Genomic DNA, 15,853 nt, shown 5'->3' on the forward strand with positions numbered 1-15,853 from the left:
AATGGAAGGACATTCTGTGTTCATGGACTGGAAGACTAAGTATCTTCAAGTTGTCAATTCTACCCAAACTGATTTACAAATTCAATGCAATCCCAATAAAAGTCTCCCAAGCCTTTTTGACAGAAATGAAAAGCCAATTATCAAATTTATTTGGAAGGGAACAGGGCTCTGAATAGCCAAAAATGTCTTAAAAAGGAAGAACAAAGTTGGAGGACTCTTACTTCCTGACTTTAAAGCATATTACTTAGCTACAGTGGTTAAAAACAGCATGGTACTGGCATAAAGTTAGGCGTACTGACCAATGAAACCAAGTTGAGATCTCAGAAACAGACCTTCACATCTATGGTCAAGTGATTTTTGACAAGGCTGTCAAGCCCACCTAGCTGTGCCAGAACAGTCTATTCAACAAATGGTGCTGGGAGAACTGGATAGCCATATCCAAAAGAAAGAAAGAGGACTCCTACCTCACACCTCACCCAAAAATAAACTCAAAATTTATCAAAGAGGGAGATAAATAAATAAATCTGTATTTAAAAAAAAAAAAAGACTGTCAAGAAAGTAAAAGGCAGTCTATTCAATAGGAGAAAGTATTTAGAAACCACGTATCTGATAAGGATTTGATATCCATGTTAAAAAGAGATCATACAACTCAACGATAAAAAGATAAGCAACCCAATTTAAAAATGGACAAAAGACTTGAATAGACATTTCTCCAAAGAGGAAATACAAATGGCCAAAAAGCACGTGAAAAAATGTTCAACATCATTAGGTATTAGGAAAATGCAGAACAAAACTACAATGAGCTACTGTCACACCTTATAGAATGGCTATTAATAAAAAAACAACAACAAAAACTACAAGTGCTGGAGGGGATGTGGAAAAATAGGAGCACTTCTTTACTTTTGGTGGGAATCTAGAATGGTGCAGCATCTGTGGAAGACAGTTTGGCAGTACCTCAAGAGGCTGAATATAGAGCTGCCACATGAATCAGCAATCCCATTACTAAAAATATATTCCAAAGAACTGAAAGCAAGGACATGAACTGACATTTGCACGATGTTCAAACAGCATTATTCACAATTACTAAAACATGAGACCGGCCCATGTGTCCATCAACCAATGAATGGATAAACAAAATGTAGTACAAACATACAATGGAACTATTCACCTGTTAGAAGATATAAAACCAGGATGTCTATGACAACATGGATGAACTTTGAGGATATTATACTGAGTGAAATAAGCCATACTCAAAAGGATAAATATTGCATAGTCTCACTAATCTGAACTAAATACAATGAGTATACTCATGAAGTAAACTCTAGAGTATAGAGTACTAGGAAATAGAATGTGGGTTGAGAATGGCAGCTAATGTTTAATGTATGTAGCATTATTATTTTTTTAAGAAGTACCAGGGATTGAACTCAGGTCCCTGTACATGGAAGCACATGCTCAACCACTGAGCTACATCAGCACTTCCAATGAGTTTGTTTGTTTGTTTGTTTTTAGGAGGTACCAGTGATTGAACCTGGGACCTCATACACGGAAAGCAGGTCTCAAGCATTTGAGTTACATCTGCTCCCCTGTAGCATTATTAATAAGGTTATTTGTAAAAGTGCGGCAATAAATAGAGTTGAGAGTAACACATTATAGTGAGTATAACTAATATTGCTGATTTATAAATGTGACTGTGGCTGAAAGGAGGGTAGTCTGGAGACAAAAATATCAATTTAAAGGAAGCTAGAGAATAATCTAGGGAATGTACAACATAGTGATTTTGGTGGTGGATGAAGATTATGGTTAACAATATAAATATAAAAATGTCCTTCTTTTACAAAGTGTTAAAAATATGGAGATATAAGAAAAAATTACAAGCAATGTAATTTATGGAAGATAGTTAACAGTAATAGTGTAATATTTTTGCCGCAAGGGCAAAGAAGACATATCAATACTAATGGACAAAAATACGGGGTTATAAAGGGGTATGGGATTTTTCCTTAGGAGTGATGAAAATGTTCTAAAATTGACTGAGGTGATGACAGCACAACTCTGATAAAAATGAGAGGCACTGAGTATACCCTCTGAATAGATTATAAAAGCATGGGGCTATATAACACAGGGAATCCTGCTAACTGTGGTTAGCAGAACAAAATGAGAACATACTCTCATGAACTATAACAAATATATAACACTAATATATGGTGTTAATAATTGGGTGGGTTGGGGGAAAAATACATCAAATGTAAGATATAGGCTGTAATGAGAAGTAGTATTTCGACAAAGGTCATTCATAGTTTGTAACAAATGTTTCACAACAACACAAGGTGAAATATGGGAGCCCTGTATGATGATATGTTTGTTTCGTAAGTTCACAACTTTCACTATACATTTATTGTTTACATATGTTCATGTATGAATGATAAACTTCATTAAATTTTATTTTTTAAATTGGGAACAGAAAACTTCAACAACTCAACAATAAAAAGACAATCATAAGAAAAAATGCAAAGGATCTGAACAGACATTTCTTCAAATTAGATATACAAATGACTAATAAGTAATGAGAAGATGCTCCACATCATTACCATTAGGGAAATGCAAATAAAAAGCACAATGAGAGACCACTTCACACCCAATACAATGGAGAGGATGCAGAGAAAATGGAACCCTCCTACATTGCTGGTGGGAATATAACTTGGTACAGTCACTTCAGAAAACAGACTGGCAGTTCCTCAAAAAGTTAAACGTAGAGTTACCATGTGATCCAGCAATTCCACTCTTAGACATATACACAAGTGAAGTGAAATCATGGACAGCAAAAACTTGTACATGGATGTTCATGGCTCCATTGTTCATAATAGCTAGAAAGTACAAACAACCCAAGTGTCCATCAACTAAGGAATAGAAAAACAAATGTAATATATGTGCATACACTGGAATATTATTCAGCAATAAAAAGGAATGAAGTACTGATATATACTATAACATGCTTGAAATTTGAAAATGTTACACCAGACTAAAGAAGTGAGACAAAAAAGGCCACATACTGTATTATGATTCCATGTATAGGAAAAATCAGAGAGACAGAAAGTAAATTAGTTGTTTTCAGGGGCTGAAGGGAAGGAGGAACTGGGAATGACTGCTAATGAATACAGCATTTCGTTAAGGATTAAACAACCTTGAAAGGTTAAGCAAATTCTAGTACATATATAAAACAGAATACTATTCGGCAATAGAAAGGAATGAATGATTGATACACATGACAACTAGGATGACTCTCCAGGGATTTATTCTGTGTGAAGAAAGCCAATTCCAAAAGGTTACATATTGTACGACTCCATTTATATAACATTTAACCTTATTTAACATTTGAAATAAGAAATAACCAAATTTTAGAAATGGAAAACACATTAGGGGTTGTCAGGAGTTAGGGACAAGGGAGAAGGAGAACAGGGGAAATAATTATAAAAGGACAACATGAAGGATCTTCATGGTGATGGAACTTTCAGTACCTTAACTGTGGTAGTGGATATAGAAACCTACACATGTGATGAAAGAGTACAAAATAAACGAGCATAAGTAAAACTGTGGACATCTGAATGAGATCTACAGAGTGCATCAATGTCAATATCCTGGCTGCAGATACAGTATTACAGTTTTGTAAAATGTTACCATTGAGGAAAACCATTTAAAGGATACATGGGGTCTCCCTGTTCTTACAACTATAAATGAATCTACAATTACCTTAATAATAATTTCAATTTTTAAAAAAGCAAGGTGCAGATCAATGTATATAGTATGTTACTTTTGGTATAAAAAAATTGTATTTGTACTTACATAAAGAAACACTATAGGATACTGAAAGTGGTTATTTTAGGATGGGGAGAAATGGGAGAGATGAGAGGGAAGAAGATTTTTCAATGTGTAATTTTTATAACATTTTGATTTCTGAACCATGTGATTATACTATCTGGTCAAAAAATAAAATATTAAAAAGTAACTTTTGTGCAAAAAGGACTTTAATTTAGCAAATATTCTATTGCTTTGAAAAGTACTCAGAATTTCATTTATCCTTACCTCTAACCTCTGTGTCTGATCCTTGCCCAAAAGGTCACGAACTTCTTCATTATATATTTCCAAATAAGATACTCGAACCAAAAATCTATAAATAAAACATCATTTTTAAAAGACATAAAAGACAATGAAGTATTTACAAAGAAGAGTTTTAAAATGTGTGTAGAAAATTTATACCTATTATATATGCCTTTCCTATGCTTGGACTTCTCAACAGTAGGAAAAACATAATTATGTTTTACCTTGTATCACCCTCTGCTTTTGCAATATGACCAAATATGTGAGCAAATGAATTTGGAATGATTCCTCTAAGTTCAGGAACAGCTCGAACACCTTCCATGGTAAAAGTTTTGCCTGTTCCAGTTTGTCCATAAGCAAAAATAGTCCCTGAAAATGATGAAGAAAATCAGTCATTTTTTAGAGTCTAATGTTTCAGATCAATGGCTTCTAAATTTAATTCTTTGACACTGTAATTTCTGCCCTGCATTTAAAAATCTCTTAGTACAAATTTCACTTCCATTATCAACAAGTACAATATGTACTCTGTGCCATATGAGTAAAGCACTATAAGTACCAGGGTCAATGGAATATTCCTAATTAATAAAAAATATCCAAAACCCTAAAAGCAAAATCGTATACTACAGCAAATTACTGGAAGTTTCTGGTAATGTACATATTAATTATTTAATGTGGCCATTAAATTAGACAAAACGTTTTGTAAAAATCATAAACAAATACAGCCTCTGGAGCCAGAAAGACCTCTGTCTAAATCCGTTTCTGTCACTTTTTAGCCACTTTACCTTGGGCAAGTTATGTATCCAGAAATTTTCTCCTCAGTGGTAAAATGGGAATAACAATAACTATCCTACCTTGATAGTAAGAACCAAATGAAACCATTTACTTAAAGCAACCAATACAATGCCTGGTAGAAAGTACCAATAAATGGCAGCTTTTTCTCTTTAATCCTAAAATAAGATGACTGTTAAATTTTTTTTAGAAATTGTTAACAGTAAAGAATAGGAAAAGATAAAAAGGTGATAGTAAAATTAGCACAGGTATTTAGAGCTACAAATCAAATTTTCTAAACACCTAAATTCATTCATTGAACAAATACTCATTGCATATCTGAGTCTGACATTGTACTAGGCACCAAGGACACAGTGACTAACAAAAAAGATACAGTCCTTAATCTTTCGGTGTTTAATCTTGAAGAGGAGATGCTGATCTATTAACTATAAGCATGATGAGTTTTAAGAAAGAGAAACAGAGGGTGCTAGTGAGAACAAAGGATATTACCTAAGCAGAGGGGGATTGTGGGAGCAAAGGGATTAGAGGTGAGGGAAGTTCAAGATGAGATATGAGGAAAACGGACTTTGGCCCAGTGGTTAGGGCGTCCATCTACCATATGGGAGGTCCGCGGTTCAAACCCCGGGCCCTCCTCGACCCGTGTGGAGCTGGCCATGCGCAGTGCTGATGCGCGCAAGGAGTGCCTTGCCACGCAAGGGTGTCCCCCGCATGGGGGAGCCCCCACGCGCAAGGAGTGCGCCCGTGAGGAGAGCCGCCCAGCGTGAAAAGAAAGTGCAGCCTGCCCAGGAATGGCGCCGCCCACACTTCCTGTGCCGCTGACGACAACAGAAGCGGACAAAGAAACAAGACGCAACAAATAGACACCAAGAACAGACAACCAGGGGAGGGGGGGAAATTAAATAAATAAATAAATCTTTAAAAAAAAAAAAAGATGAGATATGAAATATGAACATGGTTAGATAGAGTGGACAGCAAGAGGCAAGAAACAGCACGGATATTTTGAGGAACTGAAATGAGATCAGAATGAAAGAAGCAGAGATGGAAAAGAAAAGTGAATATAGACAAAACTAGAGAAAATGGCAGGGCCTAATTACACACGGCCATGAAGAGCATGTTAAGAGTTTTGAGACTTTATCCTAAAAACAACATGGAGCCACAGAATGATTTTTCGGTCAGAAGCATGATATGATAGGCACTATGGCTATATTGTGGACAAAGAATTGGAAGAAAGCAAGGGCAGGTAGGTGTGGAAAAACAGTTAAGAGGACTAGAGTGGTTAGCTAGGTGAGAGATGGTGACAGATGGGAAAAAGAAAAACGGATGGATTTCAGAGATATTTGGCAGTTAAAAGGAACAGGACCTGGGGAACAACTAGTCATAGCAGGGGTCAGGGAAAAAGAAGAATCAAGGATGGCTTTCAATTTTCTGGCTTGAACGAGAGGGTATACTGTGATGCCATCTATGCAGATGGTGATCACCAGCAGAGGAAGAACAGGATTGAAGGGGGAAATCATGAAGTCAGTTTGGGACATACTGTGCTTGAAGTGCCTATGATACACCCAAATGGATGTGTCAAGCAGCTGAAACTACGGGACTACTTGCCAAGTGAAGCCATAGGAGTAGATGCAATCCCCACAGAAGACAGTACAGAATGAGGGCAGTCTAGGACGGGATAGTATAAATGAAAGAGTTTTTCAACTACTATTACTCTAACTTCAGATGTCATCATCATTCTCAGACTTTTTGTGAAAATAAAATAATCATTCCAGAAGCCATTTTTTATACATGAGCATGAAAGTCTCAATTGTTTTCCAACTTACTAAATATTTTAATCTCCATTCTTACCATTATAACTTCTTGCATTCAGAGGAGCAGAAAACAGCATGAACTCATAAACTAAATTTTAGAACAAATGCACTGAATCATTAAATAATGAGTTTTATAAGAACAACAGTTACCATTTCTGACTGTTGGCTATGTGGTAGGCAATGTACTTTACATACATTCTTATTTAATTTTTACCACAATCCTAAGAGTAGGCACTATTTTTGTTTCCATAAAATAATGTTTAGATGGTATGGTGTGGCAGTTTGAGATTATTTATGAATTCCCAAAAGAGAGATTATGTTGTAAACTAATCTATTCCTCTGGGTGTAATACCCTTTGATTGTAATAGATTCAGCTGAGATGTCTTTGATTAAATTATGTTAAGATTAGGGCTTTGATTTGATCGTGTCAGAAGGGACATGACTCAGATTGAGTCCCCACCCCCTTGGTGGGCTGATATAATTGGACACTCATTCAAAAAGACACATGGAAGAAGACAGAGTAAGAAGAGAGAGATCCTTAGATACCAGAGGAGTGAACTTGGTCAGCTTTGCTCCTGTGGTCCCAGGAAGAGAGATGAGCTATCTGCCTGATAGTTAACAACTTACCTTATGAAGAGACCAGAGCAGCTGAGAAGACCCAAAAAGAAATAAGCCCTATGCCACGCTACAGCTGAGATCAGAAGAAGCTGGGCCCAAGGAGCCTTAAGAGGAAGAAGGAAGGAGAGACCAGGCAGAGGTTGCCCGCCTCTTACCTCAATATGTGACAATGGGCTTTGGTGAGAAAGCAACCTTGAGTTGTACTCTCTAGGGCCTTGTCACTATAAGCTTCTACCCCAAATAAATACCCTTTATAAAAGCCAACAGATTTCTAGTACTTTGAATCAACACCCCTTTGGCTCACTAATACAGATGAGGAAACAAAAACTTAGAATAACTTGATCAATGCCATCACAGTAAGTGGTAGAAACAAGATCTGAACAAACACAGTCCATCTGGCTCCAAAGCCCCAGTGGCCAGGATTGAACCCAGGACCTTGTATGTGGGAAGCCAGCACTCAACCACTGAATCACAGCAGCTCCCCTGAGTTGGTTATTTCATTTGTTTGCTTGTTGTTTGTATTTTTTTGTTTGTTTTTAAGAGGTGCTGAGATGGAACCAAGGATCTCCCATGTGGGAAGCAGGAACTTAACTGCTTGAGCCACATCTGCTCTCCACAAAGTCCATATATTTTTTAACACTATGAAATAGCAAAAAAAAAAAAAAATTAACTCAAAATTAATTCCTAAAACAACTTTTATGAATGTATTCAATATAGAAACAAATCACTAATCTTAGAAAGATATTAATCTATAATTTTAGAGCTGAAGAAAAGAACCAGAGATCCCTCAGAATAATAGAATCTCATCTTATTTTCAGGAGAATTCAAAATTTCCAGTACTTAAATGTCAAATATAGTAACAGTAATTGCTATAGTTTCTTCGACAACAACCTTCTCTTAAAACTTTATTTTTTATTTATTTATTTATTCCTCGCCCCCCCCCCCCCCCCCCCAGTTGTCTGCTCTGTGTCTGTTTGCTGTGTGTTCTTCTCTGTCCGCTTTTATTCTTGTCAGCAGCAGCTGGGAATCTGTGTCTCTTTTTGTTGCATCATCTTGCTGCGTCAGCTCTCCGTGTGTGTGGCACCACTCCTGGGCAGTATGCACTTTTTTCATGCGGGGCAGCTCTCCTTCCAGGGTGCACTCCTTGCACATGGGGCTCCCCTATGCAGGGGACACCCCTGTATGGCACAGCACTCCTTGCACACATCAGCACTGCACGTGGGCCAGGTTCACCACACAGGTCAGGAGGCCCTGGGTTTGAATCTTGGACCTCCCATGTGGTAGGTGGATGCTCTATCCATTGAGCCAAATCAGCTTCCCAAACTTTACTTTTTAAAAACTAAAAATATACTGAGATTTTACCTAGCTCCCTCATAAGCATACATTAAATATAGAAGAAGGATTATATACTTGCTTTTGATACTCCACAATGTTAGAACTAAACCACACTTAAATAACAGAGAGTACACAGGGCCTACATGATGGAATAGAGGAGAGTATGGGCCATGTTGTGAACCAATGTATATGAGGTGCAGAGGTGCCCAAAGATGTACTTACCAAATCCAATGGATGTGTCATGATGATGGGAACGAGTGTTGTTGGGGGGGGGGGAGGGGGGGGGTGGGGGGGGTGGGGTTGAATGGGACCTCACATATATATTTTTAATGTAATATTATTACAAAGTCAATAAAAAATAAAAAAATTAATAAAAAAATAAATAAATAAAAAATAAATAACAGAGAGTAAATGTATAAGATATTAGAGCATTCCTAATTTTTGTCCCTTTCGAAAATAAATTTCTATTTGTTGCAATCAACAATGCTCAATGGTGGCATAATACATTGGAAAATAGGTGAAAACTCTTTTGACATTCAAATACTACTCTGTATGACATTTATTTTCAAAAAGTACAAAATTCTAGTAATTCAAAATTAAATTACCAACACCTCCACTTCAGACCAAGACTGAGTAAGAGACCACGTCAGCCTCCTAGCTGAAACAAAACAGACTAAATACATGAAACAGTTTTCAAGATACCACTGGGTATCAGTCAACAAAGGTCTGTGATTTCTGAAAGATGGGAACCAGGTGAGGTAGCCCTAAGCTTGCCTAGCATACTGTCTTGAGAGAGAATTCAAGCTATGGAACAGGAGGAGGGACCCAGGTAAAGGACAGAGGACTCACTGGGGGGAGGAGAGCGAACTGAGAATTCAGAGAAACCAGAACGGCTAGAGTTGACAGGATACCATAGGGGAGAGAAGAGCTACATTTGCAGAGTTCCAGAGATCTGAACAGGGTCTTCCTTACATATTCAGCTAAGTGCTGTTCAGTGTGCGGAAATATACAAATCTGTGGGGGGAAACCATTCAAAAGGGTTCGAAGAAATAGTGCCCAGCTATCATAGAGACCAGGAACAGTATCTGTTCCTAGCAGCCAGACTAGAAAAACCTCATGATTCACAGGACATTAGGTACAGTATACAAAAGGGTACTGCATCAGTAGTGGGAAACAATTAACCTAGACCAAACACTGCTCTAATCCTAACAAATTTAAAAGAAAGACCTGAATGGATCAAACTGTTTTCAAGTAACAGCAGCACAAAAAAAAAAAAAAAAAAAAAAGAAGTTCAACATTGATCCTGGGCTGGCATCTGGGAGGGTGGATTTTGGAAGAGTGCCTATTGTGAATTGAATTGCACCATCCACAAATGATAAGTTTAGGTTCTAATCCCAGGTCCTATGACTGTGACTTTATTTGGATACAGGCTTTTTAAAGATTACTAAAGATGAAACCAAACTGGATTAGAGAAGACACTAATCCAATATGACTGGTGTCCTTCTGGACACATAGACATGGGGAGAAGACCATGTGAAGACAGAGGCAGGGATTTTGAAGTGTTATAGCCAAGAAATGCCAAGGATTGCTGGAAAAACAACAGAAGCTAGGAAGAGGCAAGAAAGGATTCTTCCCCACAGGTTTCAGAGGAAGCACGGCCCTTACAACACCTTGATTTCAAACTGCTAGATGCCAGAACTGTGAAACAGTACATTTCTGTTGTTTTAAGCCACCAAGTCTGTGGTGCTATTTACAGCATCCCTAAAAAAAATTATACAGTCCCCCACCATTCCCTAACTGATTAAAAAGTGGCTCACTGTGCTAAACTGTTTGTACAAAAATAAGGGTTCATGCTGATCACCTGTTTTCCTTCTTGGGAATGTGGAATCTTTGTATGTGCTAAACAGAAGGTGCCTACATGACCTGAGACACAATGGGCACTGAGTCTCTAATGAACATCCCTGGCAGAGAATTCTTAATCTGTTGTCACAACTTAATGCTGGAGAAATTATGCACGTCTTGTGTGACCACTAAGAGAGGGCTCCTGGAAGTTTGCAACTGGTTTCCTAAGAACTTCTCTTCATGCGCCTTTTCTCTTTGCTAAATTTTTTGGTATCCTTTTGCTATAAGAAATCAAAAGTACACCTATAGGGAAATGGACTTGGCCAGTGGTTAGGGCATCCGTCTACCACATGGGAGGTCCATGGTTCAAACCCCGGGCCTCCTTGACCTGTGTGGTGCTGGCCCACGCGCAGCACTGATGCGTGCAAGGAGTGCCCTGCCACGCAGGGGTGTCCCCCGCATAGGGGAGCCCCACGTGCAAGGAGTGCGCCCCGTAGGGAGAGCCACCCAGCGCGAAAGAAAAGTGCAGCCTGCCCAGGAACGGTGCACCCACACGGAGAGCTGACACAGCAAGATGATGTAACAAAAAGAAACACAGATTCCCATGCCGCTGACAAGAACAGAAGCAGACAAAGAAGAACACGCAGCGAATAGACACAGAGAACAGGCAACTGGTGGGGGGCGGGGGGCGGGGGGAGGGAGAGAAAAAAAAAAGTACACCTATATTCTGAATCCTGTGAATCCTCCGAACAGACCATCAAACCTGGGCGGGAGTGTTCTCAGGAAATCCCGACAGAGCTACCTACTAGAAACGGACTTTCAAAATAAAAACACAAAAAAGTTAAAAGAAGGAAAACATATGCCATATTAACATGGATGGTAATAGATGTAAAAAGAAATTTACAGTGACAATAATAATATTAGACAAAACAGATTACCAATTAAAGAAGTTATAAAGGATAAAGAGGGTAAATTAATAATGAAAAAGAGGTCAATTCACCAAAAGGCCATAATGATCCAAAGCATTTATATACCTTTTTACAGTTTCAAAATACATGATACAAAAACTGACAGAACAACAAGGAGAAATAGACAAATCCACAAATACAGCCAAATAATTAATACCACCCTCTCAATTATTGATAGGCTGAAAATTAGCAAGGATACAGAGATTTCAGTAACATAATCAAACAAATTGACCTAATGGATATTTATAGAACATTTTACTCTACAATAGCAGGATACACATTCTTTGCAAGTGTACACAAACTATTTAATAAGAGAAACCTTATTCTGGGCCATAATATTAAATATCAAGAAACATAAGAGAATTCAAGTCATACAAAGTATGTTCTCTGGGTATAATTGAATTAAACCCTAAATCAATAACAGCAAGATCTCTGGAAAATCTCAAAATATTTGGAAACAAAATAACACATTTATAAACAATCCAAGGATCAAAGAGGAAATGAAGAAAAGTAGGAAGTATTTTGAACTGCAAAAAAATGAAAACACAGTATGTCAAAATTTGTGGGATGCCATTAAAACAATATTGGGGAAATTTTATAGCAATAAACCTGTACATTAGAAAAGAAGAAAAGTCTAACATCAATGACCTCAGCTTCCACCTTAAAAAAGCAGAAAAAGAAGAGAAAATTAAACCCAAAGTAAGTAAGAGAAAGAAAACAAAAAAGATCGGAGCAGAAATCAATGAAACAGAAAACATAAAAACAATTTAGGAAAATCAATAAAATTCAATTCTTTGCAAAGATCAATGAAATTGATAAAATTCTAGCCAGACTAATCAGGAAAAAAAAGAAGACACAAATTACCAATGAGCAAGGTTGCATCACTACAGATTCTCACATATTAAAAGTAAGGAAATATTACAAACAACTTTTTGCCAATAAATCCAACAACTTAGATGAAATACCCAAATTCCTTAAAAGACACAAACTACCAAGGCTCACTCAAGAAAAATATAACCTGAATAGTTCTTATACTAGGTAGAATAAAGTCCTCCAGAATTCATGTCTATCCAGAATGTGTGAATGCGATCTTATTTGGAAATAGGCTCTTTGCAGATGTAATCAAGTCAAGATGAGGTTATATTGTATTACGGTGGGCCCTCAACAACTGGTGTCCTTATAAGAGAAAAATTTGGAACAGAGACACACAGAAGGAAGATGGCCATGTGAGGATGAAGGCAGAGATTAGAATGATGCTACCACAAGCCAAGATACACCAAAGATTGCTGACAATCAGCAAAAGCTAATAGAGCCTTCAAGGAAAGTTTGGTCCTACTGACACCTTGATGTGAGGACTGATTTTAGAACTTCTAACCTCTAGAACTGTCAGAGAATAAATTTTTGTTGCTTAAGCCACATGATTTGTGGTAATTTGCTATAGCAGCCCTAGGAAATGAATATAGTTCTAAGTCTATTAAAGAAATTGAATCAGTACATAAAACCTTCCCAGAAAGAAAACTCTAGAGCCAGGTGGTTTCACTGGTAATTTCTACCAAACATTTAGAAAAGAAACAATTCTAAATAAATTCTTCCAGATAATTGAAAAGGAGAGAATACTTCCCAACTCAACCAAACAACCAAATAAAGACATTATAAGAAAACTTTATCCTTATATCCCTCATGAACATAGATGCAAAAAATTTCAACAAAATTTTGGCAAGCCAAGTCTAACAATATACAGAAAGGATAACACATCATAACCAAGCGGGATTTATCCCAGGAATGCAAAGGTGGTTTAACACTTAAAAATCAATCATTGTCTGAAACTGAAATAATTTCTAAGCAAGAGACCAGATTTTCAGAAAATACTAAAGGGTATGCTAGAGCCTGAAAAGAAGACAGGAGAGAGGGGCCTGGAAGAGAGTCTAGAAATGAAGATTATATAAATAAAAGTAACTAAAAGTGTCAAAAGAGTGGTGAAAATAAAATATGACACCGAAAACTCCAACAGGAATAAACTTAACCAATGATGTAAAGTACTTGTATTCAGAAAACTGTAACTCAATGTTAAAACAAATCAAAAAGCCCTAAATAACTGGAAGAACATTCCATGTTCATGGATTGGAAGACTAAATAACATTAAGATGTCAATTCTACTCAAATTGATATACAGACTTAATGCAATCCCAATAAAAATTCCACCAGCATTAAAGAAAAAATGAAAACACAATCATTAAATTTATTTGGAAGGGTAAGGAGTCCAGAATAGCCAGAAACATCATAAAAAGGAAAGATGAACCCTCATCTCCAGACTTTAAATCATAATACATACCTATAGTGGCAAAAACTGCATGATCCTGGCCTAAAGACAGACACAACAGACCAATGGAACCAAATTTATGGTTCAGAAACAGAACCTCACAGGTATGGTCAAATGATTTTTCACTATCCTGTCAAACTCACACAGCTCGGGCAGAACATTCCATTCAACAAATCATGCTGAAAAAATTGGAAATCCATAGCTGAAAGAAGGCAAGAAGACCCCTATCTCACACCTAATCCAAAAATTAACTTCAAATGGATCAAAAAACTAAAAATAAAAGAACCATAAAACTTCTAGAAGAAATTATTGGAAAATACCTTCAAGACCTGGTGATAGGTGGTGGATTTTTAAAGGAGATAAGAGAAGGACTGAGTGGACTACTGATGTTTAATGGATGTACAAGTTATAATTAGCTTAACTATAAAAGTGTGGAAATGTATAGAGTGGATGGTAACACACAGTGAGTAACAGCTAGTTTATAAATGGGGATGTGACTGAAAATGATAGTCTTGTTATGTAAATGCCAAATGACAGAACGCAAGAGAATAATCTAGGAAATGGATAGCACAGTAAACCAAGAGGTGGATCAGAATTGTGGTTGATGGTACAGATGCAAGAGTCTTTTGTTAGCTAGAGCAAATGTATATCACTACTGCAGGGTGTTGGGAATGTGGAGAAGCATGGGAAAAATACAGCTGGAGTGACCTATGCACAGCAGTTAGCAGTAATAATATAGTATTCTTACATCTATGTGAAAGATGTACTGTGTTGATACTGAGGCAGTATGGAAAATGTAAGCCAAATGTGCACTATGAACATGGTAACAATCAGATGATATTATTTTATCAAGAGCAAATGACACACCACATTGTAGTGTGTTGATGGAGGGGTGTTGTTTGGGAATTCTGCATATGTGCATGATTGTTTTATAAGTTTACAACTTCTGTCATAAAAAATATATTAAAAAAATAATAATAGGTGGGTTGGGGGAAAACACACCAAATATAAGATAAGGACTATGCTTAGTAGTAAGATTTTTTACAATATTCTTTCATAATTTGTAACAAACATCTCATGACAATGCAAGGTATTGGTGGAGGCTTGATGTATGGGACCCCTGTATGATGCTATGCATGTTTGCTTTAAGTTCACAACTTTTACTATACACTTACTTGTTTATGTATGTTCATATATAAATGATATAAAGGTAATAATAATGGGATTAGTTGGGGGAAAAATATTTTGTTTAGTAGTAATATTATAACAATGCTCTTTTTTTTTTTAAAGATTTATTTATTTATTTCTCTCCCCCCGGCCCCGTTGTCTGTTCTCTGTGTCTATTTGCTGCGTGTTCCTTGTCTGCTTCTGTTGTTGTCAGCAGCATGGGAATCTGTGTTTCTTTTTGTTGCATCATCTTGTTGTGTCAGCTCTCCGTATGTGTGGTGCCATTCCTGGGCAGGCTGCACTTTCTTTCACGCTGGGTGGCTCTCCTTACAGGGCGCACTCCTTGCCCATGGGGCTCCCCTACAAGGGGACACCCCTGTGTGGCAGGGCACTCCTTGCACACATCAGCACTGTGCGTGGGCCAGCTCCACACAGGTCAAGGAGACCTGGGGTTTGAACCGCGGACCTCCCATGTGGTAGACTGACGCCCTAACCACTGGGCCAAGTCCGCTTCCCAAACAATGCTCTTTAATCATTAGTTAAAAACGTTTAACAATAATGCAAGTTATTGGTGGTTGGGTGAATTATGAGAGTCCTGTATGATGTTATATATGTTTGTTTTGTAAGTTCACAACTATTATTATACACTTATTGTTTATGTATGAGTGCTATACTTCAATAAATTAAAAAAAAAAAAAATCAATGTGCTCCCCCAATCAGGATGGTGGAGTAAGACACTCCAGGGCTCTTCCCTCTACAGACACTTTGAACAATGAGCAAAAACTGGCAGAAATATCTTTCTCAAAGTTCCAGAAACAGTTAAATGATTGCAGTAAGAGGATGAATGCTGAATCAAGAGAAGGTAACTTAAAAATGATAGAAAATCCTTCTTGTGCACACTAGCTGGCCCCTTC

The 15,853-nt window shown here is 37.3% G+C and overlaps 1 protein-coding gene across 3 annotated transcripts in view; it reads right to left on the reverse strand.

Moving 5' to 3' along the window:
• Window positions 1-15,853, reverse strand: part of KIF3A (kinesin family member 3A) — a 53,014-nt gene that overhangs the window by 30,531 nt on the left and 6,630 nt on the right. For all 3 annotated transcript variants that reach the window (XM_023588231.3, XM_071209925.1, XM_058278446.2), the window contains exons 3-4: window positions 4,317-4,461; window positions 4,078-4,162 (exon numbers count right to left, since the gene is read on the reverse strand). In XM_023588231.3, the coding sequence (XP_023443999.1) occupies window positions 4,078-4,162; window positions 4,317-4,461 (230 nt within the window). The remainder of the gene's footprint in view (window positions 1-4,077; window positions 4,163-4,316; window positions 4,462-15,853) is intronic.

Source organism: Dasypus novemcinctus, chromosome 2 (assembly GCF_030445035.2).
Source record: "Dasypus novemcinctus isolate mDasNov1 chromosome 2, mDasNov1.1.hap2, whole genome shotgun sequence".
NCBI classification, from domain to species: Eukaryota; Metazoa; Chordata; class Mammalia; order Cingulata; family Dasypodidae; genus Dasypus; species Dasypus novemcinctus.